Source organism: Balaenoptera borealis (genome assembly GCF_965194805.1).
Source record: "Balaenoptera borealis genome assembly, chromosome: 3".
Lineage (NCBI taxonomy): Eukaryota > Metazoa > Chordata > Mammalia > Artiodactyla > Balaenopteridae > Balaenoptera > Balaenoptera borealis.
Window position 1 is genome coordinate 66960922 of NC_138866.1, and position 20734 is coordinate 66981655.

General features: G+C 36.0%; 1 protein-coding gene across 3 annotated transcripts in view; it reads right to left on the minus strand.

Moving 5' to 3' along the window:
• Positions 1-3976: 3976 nt before the first annotated feature.
• SCFD1 (sec1 family domain containing 1) overlaps positions 3977-20734 on the minus strand; it is a 138724-nt gene continuing 121966 nt past the window's right edge. Inside the window, exons 21-25 of one of the 3 annotated variants that reach the window (XR_014242310.1) lie at positions 20514-20566; positions 18284-18317; positions 17717-17782; positions 9806-10077; positions 3977-4204 (exon numbers count right to left, since the gene is read on the minus strand). Coding sequence is in view for 1 of the 3 variants with exons in the window: in XM_082384117.1 (XP_082240243.1) it covers positions 4181-4204; positions 10009-10077; positions 17717-17782; positions 18284-18317; positions 20514-20566 (246 nt within the window). In the remaining 2 variants the exon portion in view is untranslated. Of the gene's footprint in view, positions 4205-9805; positions 10078-17716; positions 17783-18283; positions 18318-20513; positions 20567-20734 lie in introns of those variants that run through there. The other 2 variants (XM_082384117.1, XR_014242311.1) reach the window with 2 other exon arrangements.

The window sequence follows — 20734 nt, forward strand, 5'->3', positions numbered from 1 at the left end:
TCTGCTGTACAGCAAAGTGATTCAGTTATACACACACACATATACATATATATATTTATATTCTTTTCCATTATGGTTTATCACAGGATATTGAATATAGTTCCCTGTGCTTTACAGTAGGACCTTGTTGTTTATCCATTCTAAATGTAATAGTTTGCATCTACTAACCCCAAACTCCCAGTCCATCCCTCTCCCTCCCCCCCCCCCCCCCTGGCAACCACAGGTCTGTTCTCTATGTCTGTGAGTCTGTTTCTGTTTTGTAGATAGGTTCATTGTGCCATATTTTAGATTCCACATATAAGTGATATCGTATGGTATTTGTCTTTCTCTTTCTGACTTACTTCACTTAGTATGATAATCCCTAGCTGCATCCATGTTGCTGCAAATGGCATTATTTCATTCTCTCTTAATGGCCATTGTGTATATGTACCACATCTTCTTTATCCATTCATCAGTTGATGGACATTTAGGTTGTTTCCATGTTTTGGCTATTGTGACTAGTGCTACTATGAACACAAGGGTGCATGTATCTTTTTGCTTTTTTGTTTTTTTTTTAATATACTGTTTTATATTTGCTTCAAACAGTGGATTATGTTTTTTTTGTTGTTGTTTAGTTTTTTTAATCTTTATTGGAGTATAATTCCTTTACAATGTTGTGTTAGTTTCTGCCACACAACAAAGTGAATCAGCTATATGTATACATATATCCCCATATCCCCTCTTGAGCCTCCCTCCCACCCTCCCTATCCCACCCCTCTAGGTGGTCACAAAGCACCGAGCTGATCTCCCTGTGCTATGCAGCAGCTTCCCACTAGCTATCCATATTATATTTGGTAGCATATATATGTCAATGCTACTCTCTCATTTTGTCCCAGCTTCCCCTTCCCCATGTCCTCAAGCCCCTTCTCTACATCTGTGTCTTTATTCCTGCCCTGCCACTAGGTTCATCAGTACCGTTTTTTTAGATTCCATATATGTGCGTTAGCATACAGTATTTGTTTTTTTCTTTCTGACTTACTTCACTCTGTATGACAGACTCTAGGTCCATCCACCTCATTACAAATAACTCAGTTTCGTTCCTTTTTATGGCTGAGTAATATTCCATTGTATATATGTGCCACATCTTCTTTATCCATTCATCTGTCAATGGACATCTAGGTTGCTTCCATGTCCTGGCTATTGTAAATAGTGCTGCAATGAACATTGTGGTACGTGTATCTTTTTGAATTATGTTTTTCTCAGGGTATATGCCCAGTAGTAGGATTGCTGGGTCATATGGTAGTTGTAGTTTTAGTTTTTTAAGGAACCTCCATACTGTTCTCCATAGTGGCTGTATCAATTTACATTCCCACCAACAGTGCAGGAGGGTTCCCTTTTCTCCACACCCTCTCCAGCATTCAATTGTAGACTTTTTAATGATGGCCATTCTGACCCTAACTCATTTTAAAATGCAAAGGTAACAAGAAAAGAGCATTCTGAACATTTATTTAGAGTCTGACTTCTCCATTTCTAAGGAGACAGGGACGTTGCTTTTTCTCCTCTGTAGCTTATCACCTTGATTAGCCTTATTGTCTTTGCATAATGGTCTCTCCTGAAGCCCTGAGTGCCAGCCACTTTGGCAGATGTAGTGCTATGGACTGAATGTGTCTCCCACAAATTCAAATGCTGAAGCCTTAATCACCAATGTAATGGTATTTATCTTTATTTTGTATTGGAGTACCGTTGATTTACAATGTTGTGTTAGTTTCAGGTGTACAGCAAAGTGATTCTGTTATACGTATACACGTATCTATTCTTTTTCAAATTCTTTTCCCATTTAGGTTGTTACAGAATATTGATCAGAGTTCCCTGTGCTATACAGTCCTTGTTTGTTGTTTATTTTAAATGTAGTAGTGTGTATATGTCAATCCCAAACTCCCAATTTATCCCTCCCCCCCACCTTTCCCCTTTGGTAACCATAAGTTTGTTTTCTAAGTCTTTGAGTCTGTTTCTGTTTTGTAAATAAGTTCATTTGTATAAATTTTTTTTTTTTAGCTTTCCCATATAAGCGATATCATATGATATTTGTCTTTCTCTGATTTATTTCACCTATTATGATAATCTCCAGGTCTATTCATGTTGCTGCAAATGGCAGTATGGCATTATTTCATTATTTTTAATGGCTGAATAATATTCCATTGTATGTATGTACCACATCTTCCTTATCCATTCCTCTGTTGATGGACATTTAGTTTGCACTTAGGGACATTTATGTTCCCTTTCCTCCACACCCACTCCAGCATTTATTGTTTGTAGACTTTTTGATGACGGTCATTCTGACTGGTGTGAGGTGATGTCTCATTGTAGTTTTGATTTGCATTTCTTTAATAATCAGCAATATTCAGCATCTTCTCATGTGCCTGTTGGCCATCGGTATGTTTTCTTTGGAGAAATGTCTATTCAGGTCTTCTGTCCACTTTCTGATTGGGTTGTTTGTTTTTTTGATATTGAGCTGGATGAGCTGTTTGTAAATTTTGGAAATGAATCCCTCCTCGGTAACATTGTTTGCGAATATTTTCTCCCATTATGTGGGTTGTCTTTTCATTTTTTTTATGGTTTCCTTTGTGTGCAAAAAAGCTTTTGAGTTTAATTAGGTCCCGTTTGTTTATTTTTGTCTTTATCTCCATTGCTCTAGGAGACAGATCAAAAAAGATATTGCGCCATTTATGTCAAAAATGTTCTGCCTATGTTTTCCTCTAAGAGCTTTATAGTATTAGGTCTTACATTTAGGTCTTTAATCCATTTTGAGTTTGTTTTTGTGTATGGTGTTAAAGAATGTTCTAATTTCATTCTTTTACGTGTAGCTGTCCAGTTTTCCCAGCACCATTTATTGAAGAGACTGTCTTTTCCCCAATGTAATGGTATTTGGAGGTAGGGTCTTTGGGAGGTAACTGGGTTTGGATGAGGTCATGGGGTGAAGTCCCCACAATGGGATTAGTGCCTTTAAAAGGGGATGGAGGGACCAGAGCTTGCTCTGTATGCTCCACCATGTGAGGACACATGGCTGTCTGCAAATCAGGAAGAAGGTTCTCACCAGACAGTGGATCTGCTGGTACCTTGATCTTAGAATTCCCAGCATCCAGAATTGTGAGAAATACATGTTTGTTGTATAAGCCACCCAGCCTATGGTAATTTGTTATAGCAGTCCAAACGTGCTTTAAATTTCATCCCAGGAATAAGTCAGATTAGCCAACTACTACCCACCTAGAATTATTTTTCTTGACCTGTGCTTTGGTACCATGGCATTGACTCATGGTAGGTGGGGGTGCAGAAAGAAGCAGTTCTGTTAATTAATCTGTTGTTTTATCTATTATCATCAGGATGTTGTCTGTAACACTACAGATTTCTCTTGATGAGGCTCATTAGGAGGAAAAGCTCCCTGGCCTTTATAATAGGAACAGTTTTTTTCTCTGGAGCAATTGGTTTGCTTTTATCTTATGACTGCCTTGAGATATATAACTGATCAACATTCCTTTTTAGTGCTGCGTGCCAGGCAGATAGGAAGGTTAGAATCAAATTTAACACTTACTTTTACATATTATTTAGAACTTTACAGGATAATATTTTGTATTTGTCCATTCCAGATGTTAATGTTTGACTTTTGACATTATATAAAGGAGGGATTTTATGTGATAAAATGTATGTAGGTGTGCCAGACAGAGAAGAGACATTAAAGTGGCTATAAAATCTAGAGGCAACATGGGAAACAAACCATGGGAAGGTAATTTTACAATTAAAATGCATACAATTTAGGAGATGTAGGAGATTCATGAACCAATCAAATAACACTTGTATAGTACATTCTTAAACTTTTACTAGCTTCAATCATAACATATTGGTTATTATATTAATATTTTAACATTATATTCAGACAGAGCTTTCCTTCCTTCCAAAGTAGTTTCTTTCTCATTTGTCAAACATAACAGGAGAGATAATGTACAATGTTAAAATTTATTTCTGAAATGCTTTATTGTTTTAATCAGTACACATTATATTAAGTATAGAATTTCCTTAAAAATTAACAAATAACTCTAAGTTTCACTGTTAGGACATTGATATGAAGAAAGGAAACATCTGGCTCTTTTGACTTTTTACATTTATCCAAGTTCTAAATAGATTCTCATGTTAAGGTTCTTCTGTGTTATTTTTGTCCAAGTTGTGACAGCTAAAACAAAACAAAACATAAAATCATAAATATTACTGTTTTTAATCACAAAAGAAACTTGGGCTTCAATTATACTTGCAAACACCTTAAATGCACACTTTTATCATGGTAAAATCCAGGCTTTCTATTTCATGCACTGCATTTCTAGAATAATACACTTTCATTCAATATTCACCACTAACTCAAATGTTTAAGATTCGTAGATATTTAAAAACTGTCATGGCAAAAAGATGTGTAAACATTATATAGGAGTAAATTCAAGTAATGGAAAACAAAAACCTGAGAATAAAAAAATTAATATTAACTCAGTATGAAAATGTAAAGAAAAGCAACATCATGTGTGACTTTACTGCTGACAGTTTACTTTTCTATACATTTTATTTCTAAAAGAAATTAGAAATACATTTAATATATTTCTAAAGATAATTAAAAGGAAGGGAAAAGGCTTTCAATTCTGGAAGGCTGGGTAAACTATTGCACCAAGTCTATGAGAGAGAGAGAGATAGAAATTATAAACTTTAAACAAATACAAAAACCAACTACCTGTAGGCAACAGGGAGCAACTGAAAGCAGGTGGCTTCTGGAACAGAATCAACACTTGGAAGGAGGGAATAGCACGGACTGAGTTCTCTGGTTCTGTGGCTCTTAGCCTGAAGGCAGGCCACAGTTGGTGCTATACTGGCAGCTAAAACTGACAGAAAACCTGCAGTCTTTCTGGCCTGAAAAACCAGAGGAAAGAGTTTGGGGGCAACTAAAGCTACTGGAAAGTGAGGGGGAAATCCTGGAGAGGGCCAATGTGAGGGAGCCCTAAATTCTGTATATAGACTTCCTAAATCTATGGTGAAACCCTGAACCACTCATGAATGAGAGAGACTAACAAACAGGTGAGATTTGAACTGCTGCCCAAGAGACAGAGTTTGAACTTCGGTTCTGACCAACACTCTTCAGAGAAATAGAATTCAGTTTCCAAAATATAACATTCACAATGTAAAGGATACAATCTAAAATTAGTAAACATATGAAGAAACAGGAAAATGGAGCCATTCTCTAGGGGGAAAGACAATGGAAACCAACAGTGAGATGATCCACATGTAGTAATAATAGACCAGGGTTTTTTTTTGGCCATGCTGCATGGCATATGGGATCCTACTTCCCCAACCAGGGATTGAACCTGTACCCCTTGCATTGGAAGTGCAGTGTCTTAACCACTGGACCCCAAGGGTGGGCCCATAGTAGACCACGTTTTAAAAGCAGCTAGGACAATATCCTCAATGAAATAATGAAAAATAGGCTCACAATGAATGAAAAAAGGAAATCTCAACATAAAAATATAAACTACATTTTTTAAAAATACAAGTGAAAATTAAAGAACTGGTAAATACATCAAACAGCAGAATGGAGATAGCAGAAGAAAGACTTATTGAATCTGAAGACAGAGCAACTTATAGATGTTAAAGAACAGAATCCTCAGGGATTTGTGGGACACTATAAAAAGTTAAACATAAATGTAAATGGAGTCCCAAAAGGAGAGACAAAAATGGGCATAAAAATTCTTGAAGAACTAACAGCTGAAAATTCCCTAAATTTGGTGAAGGTATAAATTTATAGATTCAGGAAGCTCAGTGATCCCCAAGCAAGATACACAGAAGTCATGCATAGATACATTATAATTAAATTGCTGAAAACCAAAGATAATGATAAAATCTTGAAAGCACCAGAGAGAGATTATGCATTACATATAAATTTACACTGATCTGACCCTGAGAAAACCATAATTCAAAAAGGGTTATGTACCAAAATGTTCATTGCAGCTCTATTTACAATAGCCAGGACATGGAAGCAACCTAAGTGTCCACAACAGATGAATGGATAAAGAAGATGTGGCACATATATACAATGGAATATTACTCAGCCATAAAAAGAAACGAAATTTAGTTATTTGTAATGAGGTGGATGGACCTAGAGTCTGTCATACAGAGCGAAGTAAGTCAGAAAGAGAAAAACAAATATCATATGCTAACATATATATATGGAATCTAAAAAAAAAGGTCATGAAGAACCTAGGGGCAAGATCGGAATAAAGACGCAGACCTACTAGAGAATGGACTTGAGGATACGGGAAGGGGTAAGGGTAAGCTGGGACAAAGTGAGAGAGTGGCATGGACATATATACACTACCAAACGTAAAATAGATAGCTAGTGGGAAGCAGCCTCATAGCACAGGGAGATCAGCTTGGTGCTTTGTGACCACCTAGAGGGGTGGGATAGGGAGGGTGGGAGGGAGGGAGATGCAAGAGATACAGGGATATATGTATATGTATAACTGATTCACTTTGTTATAAAGCAGAAACTAACACACCATTGTAAAGCAATTATACTCCAATAAAGATGTTAAAAAAAAAATTTACACTGATCTGAATGGCTGCTGACTTCCTATAAGAAACAATGAAGGACAGAAGACAGCGGACTGACATCTTTAAAGTGCTGAAAAACTGTCTATCAGAATTTTGTATCCAGAAAAAATATATATATGTACAGATGTGTGTGTGTGTGTATATATATATATATATATATATATAATTATTTAAGAATAAAGGTGAAATAAAGACATTTTCATCTAATAAAAAATTAAGAGAACTCACTGCTAGCATACCAGAGCTACAGTGAATGCTAAAAGTTTTTCAGTCAACAGATGGAAATTAAAATCTTTAAGTAGGGGGACTTCCCTGGTGGCACAGTGGTTAAGAATCCACCTGCCAATGGAGGGGACACAGGGTTCGAGCCCTGGTCCAGGAAGATCCTACATGCCGCGGAGCAACTAAGCCCGTGCACCACAACTACTGAGCCTGTGCACTAGAGCCTGCGTGCCACAACTACTGAAGCCCACGCACCTAGAGCCCGTGCTCCGCAACAAGAGAAGCCACTGCAATGAGAATTTCCGTGCATCGCAACAATGAGTAGACTCCGCTTATGGCAACTAGAGAAAGCCCACGTGCAGCAATGCAGACCCAATGCAGCCAAAAAAAAAGAAAAAAAAGAAAAGCTATAAGTAGGGATGAAGAGCACTGGAATTTATATCCATATAAATGCAAAGATTTATGTCTTTATTATAAACATGACTGAAGCACAAATGGTAACACTGTCTACTGTCTTGTGAGGTTAATGATGTATGTAGATGTAAAATATGACAATCACAGCATAAATGTTGAGGGTATGTATGGTTGCAAGGTTTCTACATTTAACGCAAGTGGCATAACAGAGCAACCCTAAATTCGTAATGCAGAGATATAGCTAAAAAAAAAATCTGTGGATGAATTAAAGTAGAATTCTAAAAAGTGTTCAAGTAATACAAAGAAAGGTAGGAAAGGGGAACAGAGGAAATAGTAAAGTGCTAGACCTAAATCTAATCATATTAATAATTACATTAGATGTTAAAAGACCAATAGACTCCAATTAAAAGAGACTGTATAATGGTTTTAAAAAAAAACAACACAAGATCCAATTATATTCTACCTACAAGATATATGCTTTAAATATAAATTCATAGACAAGTTGAAAGTAAACAGATGGAAAAGTTATAAGATGCAAACTAAGTGTAAGAATGCTAGGGTGGCTATATTAATGTCAGATAAAGCAGACCTCAAGACAAAGAGCATTACCAGATATGTAGAGGAATATTGCATATAAAAGAATCCATTCATCAGGAATATACAATAATCATAAGTCTGTATGTACCTAATAACAGAACTTAAAAACACAAAAAGCAGAAATTGACAGAACTAAAGGAAGAGACAATTCCGCAATCACAGTCAGAGATTTTAATACCAATTTTTCAATACCTGATAGAACTAGACCAAAAAAAAAAAAAAATAAAGACATAGAGGATCTAAGTAATGCTATCAACTACCTTGACCAAATTAATGTTTATAGAACCCTTCCTTCAACTTCTGCATAATGCATGTTCTTTTTTAAGTGCATATGGAGTGCTTAACAAGATAGACCATATGTTGGGCCAGAAGAGGAATTTAAATAAATTCTGAAATAATGAACTTATGTATAGAATGTTCTATGACAAAAAGGGAATTAAATTAGAAATCAGTATGAGTAAGATATCTAGAAACCCACAAATACTTGAAACAACAATAAATCTCTATACATTTGCTAAAGAATAAACTACCAGGTAAATTAAAAATATTTTCAACAATGGTAATAAAAACATAACATCAACATTTGTAGAATGTGGCTAAAGCAGTGTTTGGCAAGAGTTTAAATTTTATGATTTTCAATGCTTATTTTAGAAAAGAAAAACTAAAGTTAATGACTTAATGATTATCCAATATCAGAAGCTAGTAAAAGAAGAACAAAGTAAACCCAAAACAATCAACACAAAGGAAATAATAAAAAGTAGAAACCAATGAACAGAAAACAAATAGAGTATAAAATAGATAAGTAATAAGAATCTCCAGTGTAAAAAAAAATAAGTAAAATTCAAAAAAAATAAAATACAATTCAAGGGTTAAAAAAAAAGAAAACAAATAGAGGAAATTAGCATTAACACCATCTGGTTCATTAAAAGGATTAATAAAATTGAGAATCTTCTAGTTAACCTAACGAAGAAAAATTCCATTTACATGATGTTCTAAAATAGGCAAGACTAATCTATGGTGGAAAAACATCAAGACAGTGTTTTGGGAGCAGGCTTCGACTAGGAGCAAGGATTGGCTGGCAAAGGCCATAAAGGAACTCTGTGGTGTAATGGTTCTGTATCTTGATAGGGGTTTGGGTTATACTCAGGTGAACGAAACATCTGACAAAGTTAGGAATGTACACTTAAGATACGTGTATTTCACTATTGTAAATTTTATCTCCAAAGGTAAAACAACAACAACAACAAACTAAACAAATAATGAAATCTAGTTAATGATATTGGCAATGAAGTATTAAGGGGGAAGTGTACTGATAGTTACAATTTACTCTGAAATTAATAAAGGTGGAGCAAGGAATAGAATGAAGAATGGAAAGATGGACAGGTATCTTATAAAGCAAGTACAATAAAATGTTAATGGGGAGTATGCACGTGTTCAATGCAAATTCTCTTCAGTTTTTCTGTATGTCTGAAATTCTCATAATACTACTGGGCCACCACATTAAGGTTAAAAATACAAGAACCATATAATGTGGGTAAGAAACTTGTGCTAGAAAAAGATGCTAGGAAGAGCTGCTAAAAACGAACACAGGGTACAGTTATGATTTTTATGGCAGCCAAGGCAAAGGTGAATGGATATTATTGGTCAGCCTATTGAGCATCTCAGGTAGTTTAAGCTTTAAAAAGTTGAAGTTAATGTAATTACTGAGAACAGTAGTGGGAACAATAGTAAAAGAATGTAAAGACTGTACACCTCAGCTACTGCTGTCATTAACTTGCAAGGTGAATGTAATTCTGCTGTATTAACTGAGCACATAAAACCCCTTAATAAGGTTACTTAATTTCTCAGCTTGGCAAAGTCAGAAATGTGGACAGTATGTCAAGGAAATGCTGAACCGAATTTAGCCTAAGTGAGTAACACTACTCCAATTAAAAATTTTCTGAATTAAATTTACCTTTTCATAGATTTGGGATAATGGAAATGTTACTTATAAGAGTTTCCTTTATAGTTGTCCATGGTAAAACCTTACATTCTTTTAGCTCTATGGCTTTTAGTTTCAGCTGGTTCAGATGAACATGATTATCTTGCTCTCTTCTGAAAAATATCAACAGCAACTTAGGGTACGTTAACAGAAACAATCTAAAAAGTACACTTTACCTGTTTTATGAACTGTGTAGCATTAAAAAGTTCACTGCAGCCATATAAGATGTGCTTGCCTTGTTTCCCCTGTAAAAAATCAGATACAGAACTCAGATGCAAGTAACAAGTAATATTTTCAATATTCCCAAGAAGAGGGGTTAAACCTAGTAAGACTTTTTGTTATTCTTAAAAGTTTTAATTTTTTGGGGGGGGAGTATTGGATTTTAGTGTACACATGTCTATCCTAAAATTACATGGAATAAAGGAGTGAAATGGGCATAGTTTTTTTTTTTTTCCTCAAAATATAGGTGGTAGGTACACTTCTAGTGCCATTTACACTGAAAATAGAAGGAATGTGATTACTGACACATTTCATGGGAGCCACAATTATTTATAAAATCTTAGGCCAACATTCTTCCAATGTAAGATCTGTAACTACTTGAAGAAAACATTCTTCAAGTTTTGTTACACTGAAAGTAGGATATGGTGTGAGTAGCATGGACTGTCATTTCAGACTCATTTGTGATAATACAGTATTTATGTCTTAATATACCCTATTCCATTCTGTAACTCTGTGAATTTCATTCTGAATTTTGACAGAATGTTGGAACCCAATTACAAGCAGTCAAAACTTTGTGACTGGAGAATTTTGGTAAGTTCTTAATGCTGAAATTCTTACATGTATTGTGAACTTGAAGGCAAATTTGTAAGATTTCTTTTGTAAAGTAAAAAGTTTATTCCATAACAAAGCAAATATGATTAATTAATCAGGAACAAAAAGAATTACAGCTTTGTAATACAAGATAAGGACATTTCTCTGTGATGTATGAGCCGAATAACATCACGGGCTTAATAAATGTTCTAGCTGACCTTCTCTGAGAACAAGTAAAACGAAAGTCACACCTCACTCTCCTTTTCTTCAAAATGAGATGGTACGTGCAGCCATTAAATAGGGTCATATAATTGGGATTCTCGAGGCTATACTCACAAAAGGGTAGAGGTCACAGTACATAGGGAAACATGAGAGGGGTCCAAAACTTCTAGGCACAGCTCCCAGGACCCCATCTCAGTAATATGACACATTTCATTTTCAGTTGTGAACCACCAAGATACAGTGGAGATACCCTGGTCTCAGTGGAGCCCCAGTCTTGTCCAAGAAAGGGTCTTTTATACCTCTCTGATCACATAGCCAGAATCAGGCTCCGTGACTAGGCTTAACAGCAGAAACAAGAAAACATGACAGAAACCAGGTGCAAATCAATCTTTACATTTTCCGTTAAAGAATGTTGACAAGCTAGTGCAAGTTGCCCCCTAGTCTATCTTGGACCCTAGCACAGGCCTATTTTAAACACTAGTTAATACATTTCATTCAGGGTTGGCCAAACGTTAGCACAGGGTATATTAACTAGCTGAGATTAATCTTGTGCTTATATAAGTACATTCCCTCTCCACTCTTGACAAGCTTTCTTAATTCTAATTATTTGTCATCATTTTTCATCTTTTATAGCATTTATAGAATACAAAAACAAAGATAAACACAAAAATTCTAATCTTTTGTATCATCCAGTAAGGTAGGTATAGCTTTAATTTTTAACACTGCAGTTTAGTAATATTTCAGTGTAAATTTATTCTTAATTATGCACAAATTTGATATTTCTTCCTTCCATTAAAAATTGAACTAATGTACTAATACCTTGATTCAATGTAACAATTAATTATTAACTAAATCTAGTTAATTTTCTAGCCAATCACCTTCCATCAAAAGAACAACTTGTGGTGGCTTTAAGTAAAATTCCCAATACATTTGGTCATTGATATCAGTATTATCAAATGTCTTGTTAAAAATCAATCCAATTAATTTTTATCAAATACATCAGTGTTATACCAAATAGCAGTTACATTGTAAGTTAGACTAACATCATTACTAAATAAATCACCTAGAACCATTATAGTATTTTCTTTGCCTTCCCAACAAAAATGGCACTTGCCCGTTGTTTTGTGAACTGGTATAAATCAAGTGCCATGTTAGATAAATTCTCAATTACAAGTCTCTTGTAGGCATAAGCCATAAGTTTTGTTTCATAGTACAAGGTTGCACTAACATGGGTTTCCAGTGTCATGAGGGAGGCTGTCATAGACCTACTAGCTCAGTTTCCCCTGAATGGGGCTGAATGATAGGAAGAAGATGAAGATGAAGATTACTCAGAACAAAGGAAACAGTAAGACCAAACGGGATTAAAAAACAGAGAATTCTCAGGATAATTAAACTACATGTCTTAGCAGCTACTAAACATTAATGGCTCTATTAAAAACCCATAGGTAACAGCAAACTTAATGGTGAAAGATTGGATGCTTTATCCCTAAGATCAGGAAGAAGATAAAGAGGTCTGCTCTGGACTCTTCTATTAAATATTGTACTGGAGGTTCTAGCCAGGGTGGCTAGGCAAGAAAAACATTCCAGATAGGTTAAGGAAGAAGTTAAACTAATTCTATTCAGAGTTAACATGATCTTGTATATAGAAAATCCTAAAAATCCAAAAAAAACACAACAACTATCAGAACTAATAAATGAGTTCAATAGGGTTGCTGGACACAAGATCAATATATAACAATCAGATTTCTATACTGTTGCAAAAATGAAATGCAAACAATTCCATCCATAATAGCATAAAAAATACATAGGAGTAAACCTCAAAGAAATACAAAGCTTAAACTCTGAAAATAACAACAAACTGCAAAGGAACCAAAAAATGTTGAAAGAAAAAGATGTAAATAAACGGAAAAACAGTCCATGTCATGGATTAGAAGACTTAATAGTGTTAAGTTTTGGGGAGTATTTTCATCTTATCTATAGGTTCAATGCAATCCCTATTAATCAGAATCCAACTGCCATTAACAGCTGATCCTCAAATTCATATGGAATTGCAAGGAACCCAGAAAATCCAAAACAATCTTGAAAAAGGATAAAGTAGGAGGACTCACATATCCTGATTTCAAAACTTACTACAGTGTAGTCCCGGCTCAAGGATAGACCTATGGATCAATGGGATAGATTTGAGAGTCCAGGAATAAACCCATACATGTATGGTCAACTGATTTTCAACAAGCCTGCCAAGACTGTTACCAAAACGCAAGTCCATGTGCCTGACGCACAGTGAGGCCAAACAATACCAAGACGTCGAAGTTTGGAACAGAGAAAGGTTTATTGCAGGGCCATGCAAGGAGATGGGTGGCTCATGCCTTAAAACCCCCAAACTCCCCGAAAGCTTTCAGCAAAGACCTTTTTATAGGAGAAGTGAGGGAGGGCTTGGTTAGTTGTTGCAAACTTCTTGGTGTCAGATCCTTTGTTCTTGAGGTCAGGTCATGGTCAGGTAACAATGTTCCTGTAAATCTCCACCAAACAAATGTTATTCTCTGTTCTGACAAGAAAGGGCAAGGTCCCAAGGCACAACTTTCACCTTCCAAGGTCCAGGTCCTGGCTAAGAGGAGGCAGATCTCAGTTGGTGGCTCCCTCAGGGCCAGGTCCCGCAGCCTGTGTCCCATGCAGACTGCCGCCGCCATCAGGTCGTGGAGGTAGGGATGGAGGAGAGGTTCACTGCCGCCTCAAGGCCTGTGCCTGGCCAGTGGGTGGCCTTGGCGAGGGCTCTAGAGCTCTGCAGGACACAGCCCCCAGCCTGTTCCCTGGGGCCCTCTAGCTCATCCGCTGGCCTGAGGCTGGGTGAGCTGGAGGGCCCCAGGGAGGAGGCCAGGATCTGCCTCTTACCTCGCTCCACCTGATGACCACCACTCTGCCGACCAATGACTGAGTGGGACCTCCTAACCCCGGCTCTAGTTAGTGGTCTCTCAGTAACCGTTGCCTGGTAATGGGTTGCCCAGTAATGGCACCCAGCAAAGGCTGCGTGCTAAGGGCTGCACACTGCCTCCCTCTATTACAAGACCACTCAGTGGGGAAAAATAGTCTTTTCAATAAATGGTGCTAGGACAACCTGGATAGCCATATGTAAAAGAATGAAGCTGGACTTTATTCTATACACAAAAATTAACTCAAAATGGATCAAAGACCTAAATGTAAGAGCAAAAACTATAAAACCTATAGAAGAAAACACAGGAGTAAATTTTCATGACCTTGGCTTTGGCAAAGAATTCCTAGATATGACACCAAAAGCACACACAACAAAAGAAAAAATAAAGGTTTGTACTTTAAAGGACACCAGATAGAAGGTGAAAAGATCAAAGAATGGGAGAAAATATTTGCAATCATATATCAAGATAAGGGACTTGTATCTAGATTATATAAAGAACTCTTACAAGTCAGTAGTAAAAAGGCAAAATAACCCAATTAAAAAATGGGCAAAGGATCTCAACAGACATTTCTCCAAAGAAGATATACAAATGGCCAATAAGCACATGCAAAGATGCTTGACATCATTTAAGTCATCATGGAAATGCAATCAAAACCACAATGAGATACCACTTCACACCCACTAGTAAGGCCGAAATCAAAAAGTCAGGTAAGTCCTGGCAATGATGTGGAGAAATCAGAACCCTCATACACTGCTGGTGGGAATGTAAAATGGTGCATTTTACATTGTTTTTGGAAACAATCTGGTAGTTCCTCACATGGTTAAACACAGTTATTATGACCCAGCAATTCCAAATACATGTTTACATAGAATTACACTGGCCCATTACCTATGGTTCCAGGTGGACAGCAATAGGTTTTACCCAGAATAGACACTCATTTTGGATTTGGACTGATACACCTGGTGACTAAAGCAAATACCTTTAACACCTTTAACATCACAGCAGAAACTGTTTCAATTTGGACTTCCTTTATATACATCACTTGACAAAGGAACCCATTTTGCTGCAGGTGCAGTTCAACAGCATGCTAAGAAGCATACACAATAGACCGACATCATATACCTTACCAAACACAAAGTAGTGGACTGACTGAAAACTGAAACTGACATTTGAAACATCTACTTTCTAAATTAGGCACATCTCTTTCTAATAAGAGATAGAAAGAGTGGCTTGCATGACAGAATGTGTGTTAAAACATCACAGGCATTTAATTAAAGGAAGAGATTGTTGAGATACCATAGGAAAAACAGGGGAGGGAGGAAGTGGAGTAGTAACACAGAAACCACTAAAAATTTCTCCTGCAATTCTAAAAATGTTTCTTTTTCTCTGCCTGATCCTGTAGTACAGGGACATGAATCACATTTACAAGGTCTGAAGAAAGGATTAACTGCAAGCAAGACATCAAGACAATACCTCTAAATCTGTCTGAGGAATGATGGTATGGGATGTTTCTTCTTTTCATCTGTGTAAACTGGGATTAATAGTTTCTGCATCTATACTAACCAGTGGATAACACAGTCCTATAAACTCGCACTTACCCTACCTGCCTCCTATGACTGGGAATGAAGAAAGGGGAAAGTACTGGCCAATCTCACTGTTGCCAGCTCTATGGATCAAGCGTCTTGCTGAATCTGATTGTCTTCTAAACCAAGGGCCAAATTCTGGGTAAGAATTAATGACACATGGATGATGGAGAAGTCTTGATTCTCAGGAATGTAGCCAATAAGTAAATAATACCAAAAAAAGAAAAGAAAAAGCTAATATCATCTTGGTACCTTGCAAGAGGCTGAGAGCAACAGAATAATACTCTTACCTATATTTATAGATGCCCATAACACCTGCAGAAATAGCCTCCTTTATTTGAAGCTGAAGGTCCAAGATGGGTTCTGGGAGGTTTATGAAGGATTTAATCTGGGCTTATTCACGTGCTATGTTTTGATGATGCCAATAACATCTAGGGGATAAACACCTAGAATAATTCTAATGCTTCCTTTTGTTTTACGTATTCTCATTTTATAGGTTTTATATATTCCAGGGCACCCCTTTCGGGAGGCAAAATTAGGATATTGTTGCTGCTCAAATGTGTACAAAAGAAACTGTTCAACAAAAGAGCCAAAGACCATTGTGTAAATATGAACCTGAGTGATGATCTGTTAAGAAAGGTGCCTGGATACAGGGACATAAAATACCTGTTACATGCCTGATGAGTCATAGTATCATGTGCCCTACTACCTATACACCATGTTTTTGTGGGTGGAGGGTAATAATCAAGGTAAAAAAAATATTTTGTAACCTGAAACCAAGTAAAGAATAACTTGGTGGGCTTACATATCTACCACTGATAACCCTGATGTTGTTCTGATGGAGGTGATTGATCAGAGAAAGAACTAGACTTAGTTAAACAATTAATTGCTACATTGATTCAACTTATTAATACATTCACAAAATTAAAATTTCTGTGGTGGAGAGAGGTAAGAGTTCTGAGGCCTATACATGATTAAAAACAAGTTTGCACTGGAATATCTGGTAAACTGCAATGTTTCTTTAAAGTTATACCTGTGTTTCAGTCACTACACTATACAAATGGTTAGTATTTTGGTTTTTTATCCTTCCTGTTTTTCTGTCCTATAATGTAAAAAAAAAAAAAAGCAGAAAGAATGCTGACAAATGTAATTATGAAAGCTTAACCAAGGATGGGGGTATAAGTACAGGATTAATTTCAGCTGGTCTGTTGTAACCCTGTGTTTATCCTTGGGAACACACCTGGAATCAATCATGTTGTTGACCCTTGGCCAACCTTGAATGAAATAGATTAATATAGTCCTGCCCAAGGTTCACAGACAGACCAAGGGACAACTTGCACTAGCTTGTCAGCACTGTTTAAAAATAAAAATTGTACAGATTGATGGTTTACACCTAGTTTCTGTTATGTTCCCTTGGTTTTTGCCTTTGAGCCTAGTCATGCAGCCTGATGCTGGCTATGTGAACAGAGAGGTATAAAAGACCTCTCCTAGTATAAGACGGATGCTCCCCTGAGACCAAGGTATAGATCTTAGTGGTGGTTCACATTCTGAAGCATGTTACGTGCAACTGAGCTAGGATCCTTGGAGGTACCTGGTGGTTTTGAAGCTCTGCGACATCTGCCTATGTATTTTTTTCTCCTGCTGTACCAAAACCTCTACCTTTATTGAAGTCTTATGTAATACAGGACATAAGGAATAATCATTATTCAATATTAAGTGAATAAATGAAGATTACAAAATGTCATTGCAACAGTCACTAGTTCTGTTGCCTCTACATTTTAAATGGTGTTTTTGCTCTTCAAGTTACACTTTTCCCTTCATATTCTTTTGCTTAGTTGTCTGTCACTCCCTGCTGCTGTCAGTTTTGAATAGCACACCACTTCTAATGTGCTACCTCTAAAGCACCTGTTTGCTGAAAAAGCAGACATTCCAAGTTTGTTCGAAGTATGTTGTTGACTTAGGTCAATAAGATGAGAGAAAAGTGCTTATTATTCAGGTAAATGGGGCTCAGTAAATCATCTCACCAAGGGAGACTTTTTTGGAACAGGGGCTTATTTGAGGTATCTAAACATTTAAAGTCAAAATGAGAGAGCTGCAAAGTACATTACATCAATAAGATACATTATTTTCCAAATCAAGTAAAATTTTAGGCCAGAAATGAATGTGACAGGGAAACAATGAACATATGGGCATTTTTCCCTATCTGCTGGATTTTTAAACTACCTCTAGAAAAGGGCTTATGTAAGAATCAGGGGAGCCACCAGACAATGTTAGTATGTGAAAGACATGGAACAACTGTGAAACCTCAAATGATAAAAGAATATAAAGGTCAAATGTACCTTTATGTAGTCAACAAGATTTTGATATTCAATGTAGTTGCCTCCTCCCACCACAAAAACAATTGCCTAAAAATGCAAACAGAAAAAAAATAGGTAAGTTAAAAGAAATAGTTAAAACAGTATTTTAACTCTCAAACATGGGGTTTAGTCTGGAGCCCATTCCACAACTTAGGATGTGATCCCTTGCTAGCTAGTATTTTTTTACCTAAGTGCCTGATGCTACTTCAATTATAAAGAAATTTATTTCTTAAAAAAGTCTATAAATTTATAAATTTCTAATTTCTATTGAGTAGTGAAATGAAGTAGAGATTTTTCAGAAACAATTCTGAGGAAAATAAACTTCATCCTTCAATTAAACAATACAAAATAAATCCAAAGGGCTTTTTCCAAAAGTCATTTTTGAATTTGTCATTTATAAAGAATCTTAGGTACATAGAATTGGATTTATCAAGACTGCCATACAGTAACCATCATAAAGCTATGTTTAGGACAAAGATATTCTTCAATACTGCTTGGTTACCTTTCATCCTTCCATTTCAGGGACAGAGGATTTTTATATGAACTTACCTCTTGGAATGGATTTTTGTTCCTTGGAACTGAGCTGTAAGAACAACAACAAAAAACACACACAACAATTTCACCCAAAGCTTTACTTAAGGATAAAATAGGCATGGGAAACACACACACGCACGCACGCACTATTAGCTATGTATTTACAATTCTCCTTCCTTCACCTTCTTTGAGCCAGGTAGTGAAGTGGGATTCAGAGGAACAGCTAGATGAAGTACATATCTCAGTGTCTAAAAGGGAATGGGACAACTTGTTGATTTAAAAATAAAATTCTAGGAGAAGACTGAGAGGGAAAAGGAAAGACTGAGCAACAGTTCCCACGAGGAGTGGAAATCTGGGTATAAGGTGAATTAATAAAATATATACTTTAGTAGTAAATTATGTAAAATTTTTACCATACTCAACAGATTAGTTTGTGGGTATCTACATTTGTGAAAAAACTGTGCAAACGCATGTATGTGAAGGATAACAATTTAGGAAGGAAAGAGGGGATGGAAGAAGGGATGTGTATTTTGCTATAGCTTTTTTATATTTATATATTAATTACACATTTATATATTTGTAATATATTTCAAAAATACTTTCTTGGTGTCAAAGAGATCTTTTAATAAACACAATTTTCAAAGCTTTTGTGAGTCAAATATATATTTGAGTGCTAAAATAGGCTTTACAAAGATAACTTAGGTTTTCCTCACAAGCCATTTTTGAAAATCTCAACCAAGGGGAGAGAGCTATTATAACCTCTCAATTATTCAGAGGCTGATTCCACAGTTCCATCTTTTCCTCATTTCTGTGGCCTGTGTCAACATTCCATAGAAGGAGCCAGTAGCTGCCTTGACAGAAACGCCTCACAAACTTCCTTCTAGTGCTTTAAGTTCCTCTAAGGGTAGACATGAGATGAGAAGTGAGACTTAAATAGCACAGCATTACTAGTTATTAAAAACCAAGATGTAATTGTGATGAGACAGCTCAAGAGAAGGCTGAGTCTATTAAAAAATGAAACTGTGTTTCACTGTCTTATCAATGCTAATATTCCTCCTCATTATCATGCATAAACTATAGGGAAGATTAAAAGAATTTCTCAGAAGTTTCTAAAAAGCAAAATATATCTACTGATGCAAATACAAGGAAGGAAAAATTGTAAGCTTGAGAACATCAAGAGTTGCAAATCCACCATTTTAAAGTGTACAATCAGTGGTTTTTAGAATATTTGCAGAGTTGTACAACCATCACCACTGTCTCATTTCAGAACATTTTAATCACTCGCCAAAGAAGCCCCATACCCATTAGTTGTCACTCCTCATTCTCTCCCTTCTATAATTTATTCTTTGTCAAATTCTTTCTTGCCAGCTGCAGTTGCTACCAGCAGCTTCTTTTGTAACTTTGGTAGTGTTTCTGATAAGTTCAGAAAAAAGAATAATCTTTTAGGTTACCAAAACAATCTAATAATCAACTTTCTAGTGACTAGATTATCTGTTCTGACTACCTACAAAGATGTGAAAGCTTGGGATAGAGAAAAGACAAAGTTCTAAAGATCCCAAACACAGGGTATAGGCAATAAAGAAGCTTCACCCAAGTTTTGGTGCTAAAGACCATCCCTCCAGGAAGGTTTTTCCCTCCTAATTCTGCCTATTCTTTTTCTGTATCTTGTAGGCTATTTTTCATACCACCATGGATTAAATCTTAAAAAATAATATCCAGAATAAAGTTAACAAATACCATACCATGTTTGTCATAAAGTATATAAATTATTTGCAGAATGTTTCATTGCTATAAAAAAGTATTCACAGCAATGATTCCCAGGGGCTTAGATTTTATGGATCAGTTAAATAAAAAGCCAACAACTGGTATCCAACATAAAGCTCCCATCTTTTCATTTTGTCCAATAAGAATATTCATTTAAAAACACACAGATTATCCAAATTCTCTTCACCCACACACAGTTTGTAATACCCTCATCATTTCATTAAAAACAACAAACATCTAAATGTATTTTTTTGCATGTATACACTTGGAAGGAAAAGCATCAAAGTGTTAAGTATAATTACCAGTGATTACCTCTGGGTAAAGAGATTATACATACTGTTTACTTACCAGTTTTCTATATAGTTTGAATTTTTAATAATAAGGAGTTACTGATTTATAACAAAAAATCAGTAAAGTTATTTCCATTCTTGGTGAGGGTGGGGAAACCTACAACAAATTACACGAGACAAGAGCTGCTTACCTGTCATTGCCCCGCAGCATTTTGGGATCAAAATATCTATAGTCATCAGTTTCCTATTAAAAAAAAAAGAGAACTTTACCATGACTATGGAATTTTTCTTTAGAAAGTTCAAGTTTGGCTTATTTTAAGAATACCTGATGAATCTACTAATGAATCTATTAATTTGGTAGAGTGGGTAACCACCATCAACATTTACCGAGCACTTACTGTGTGTTAAACAT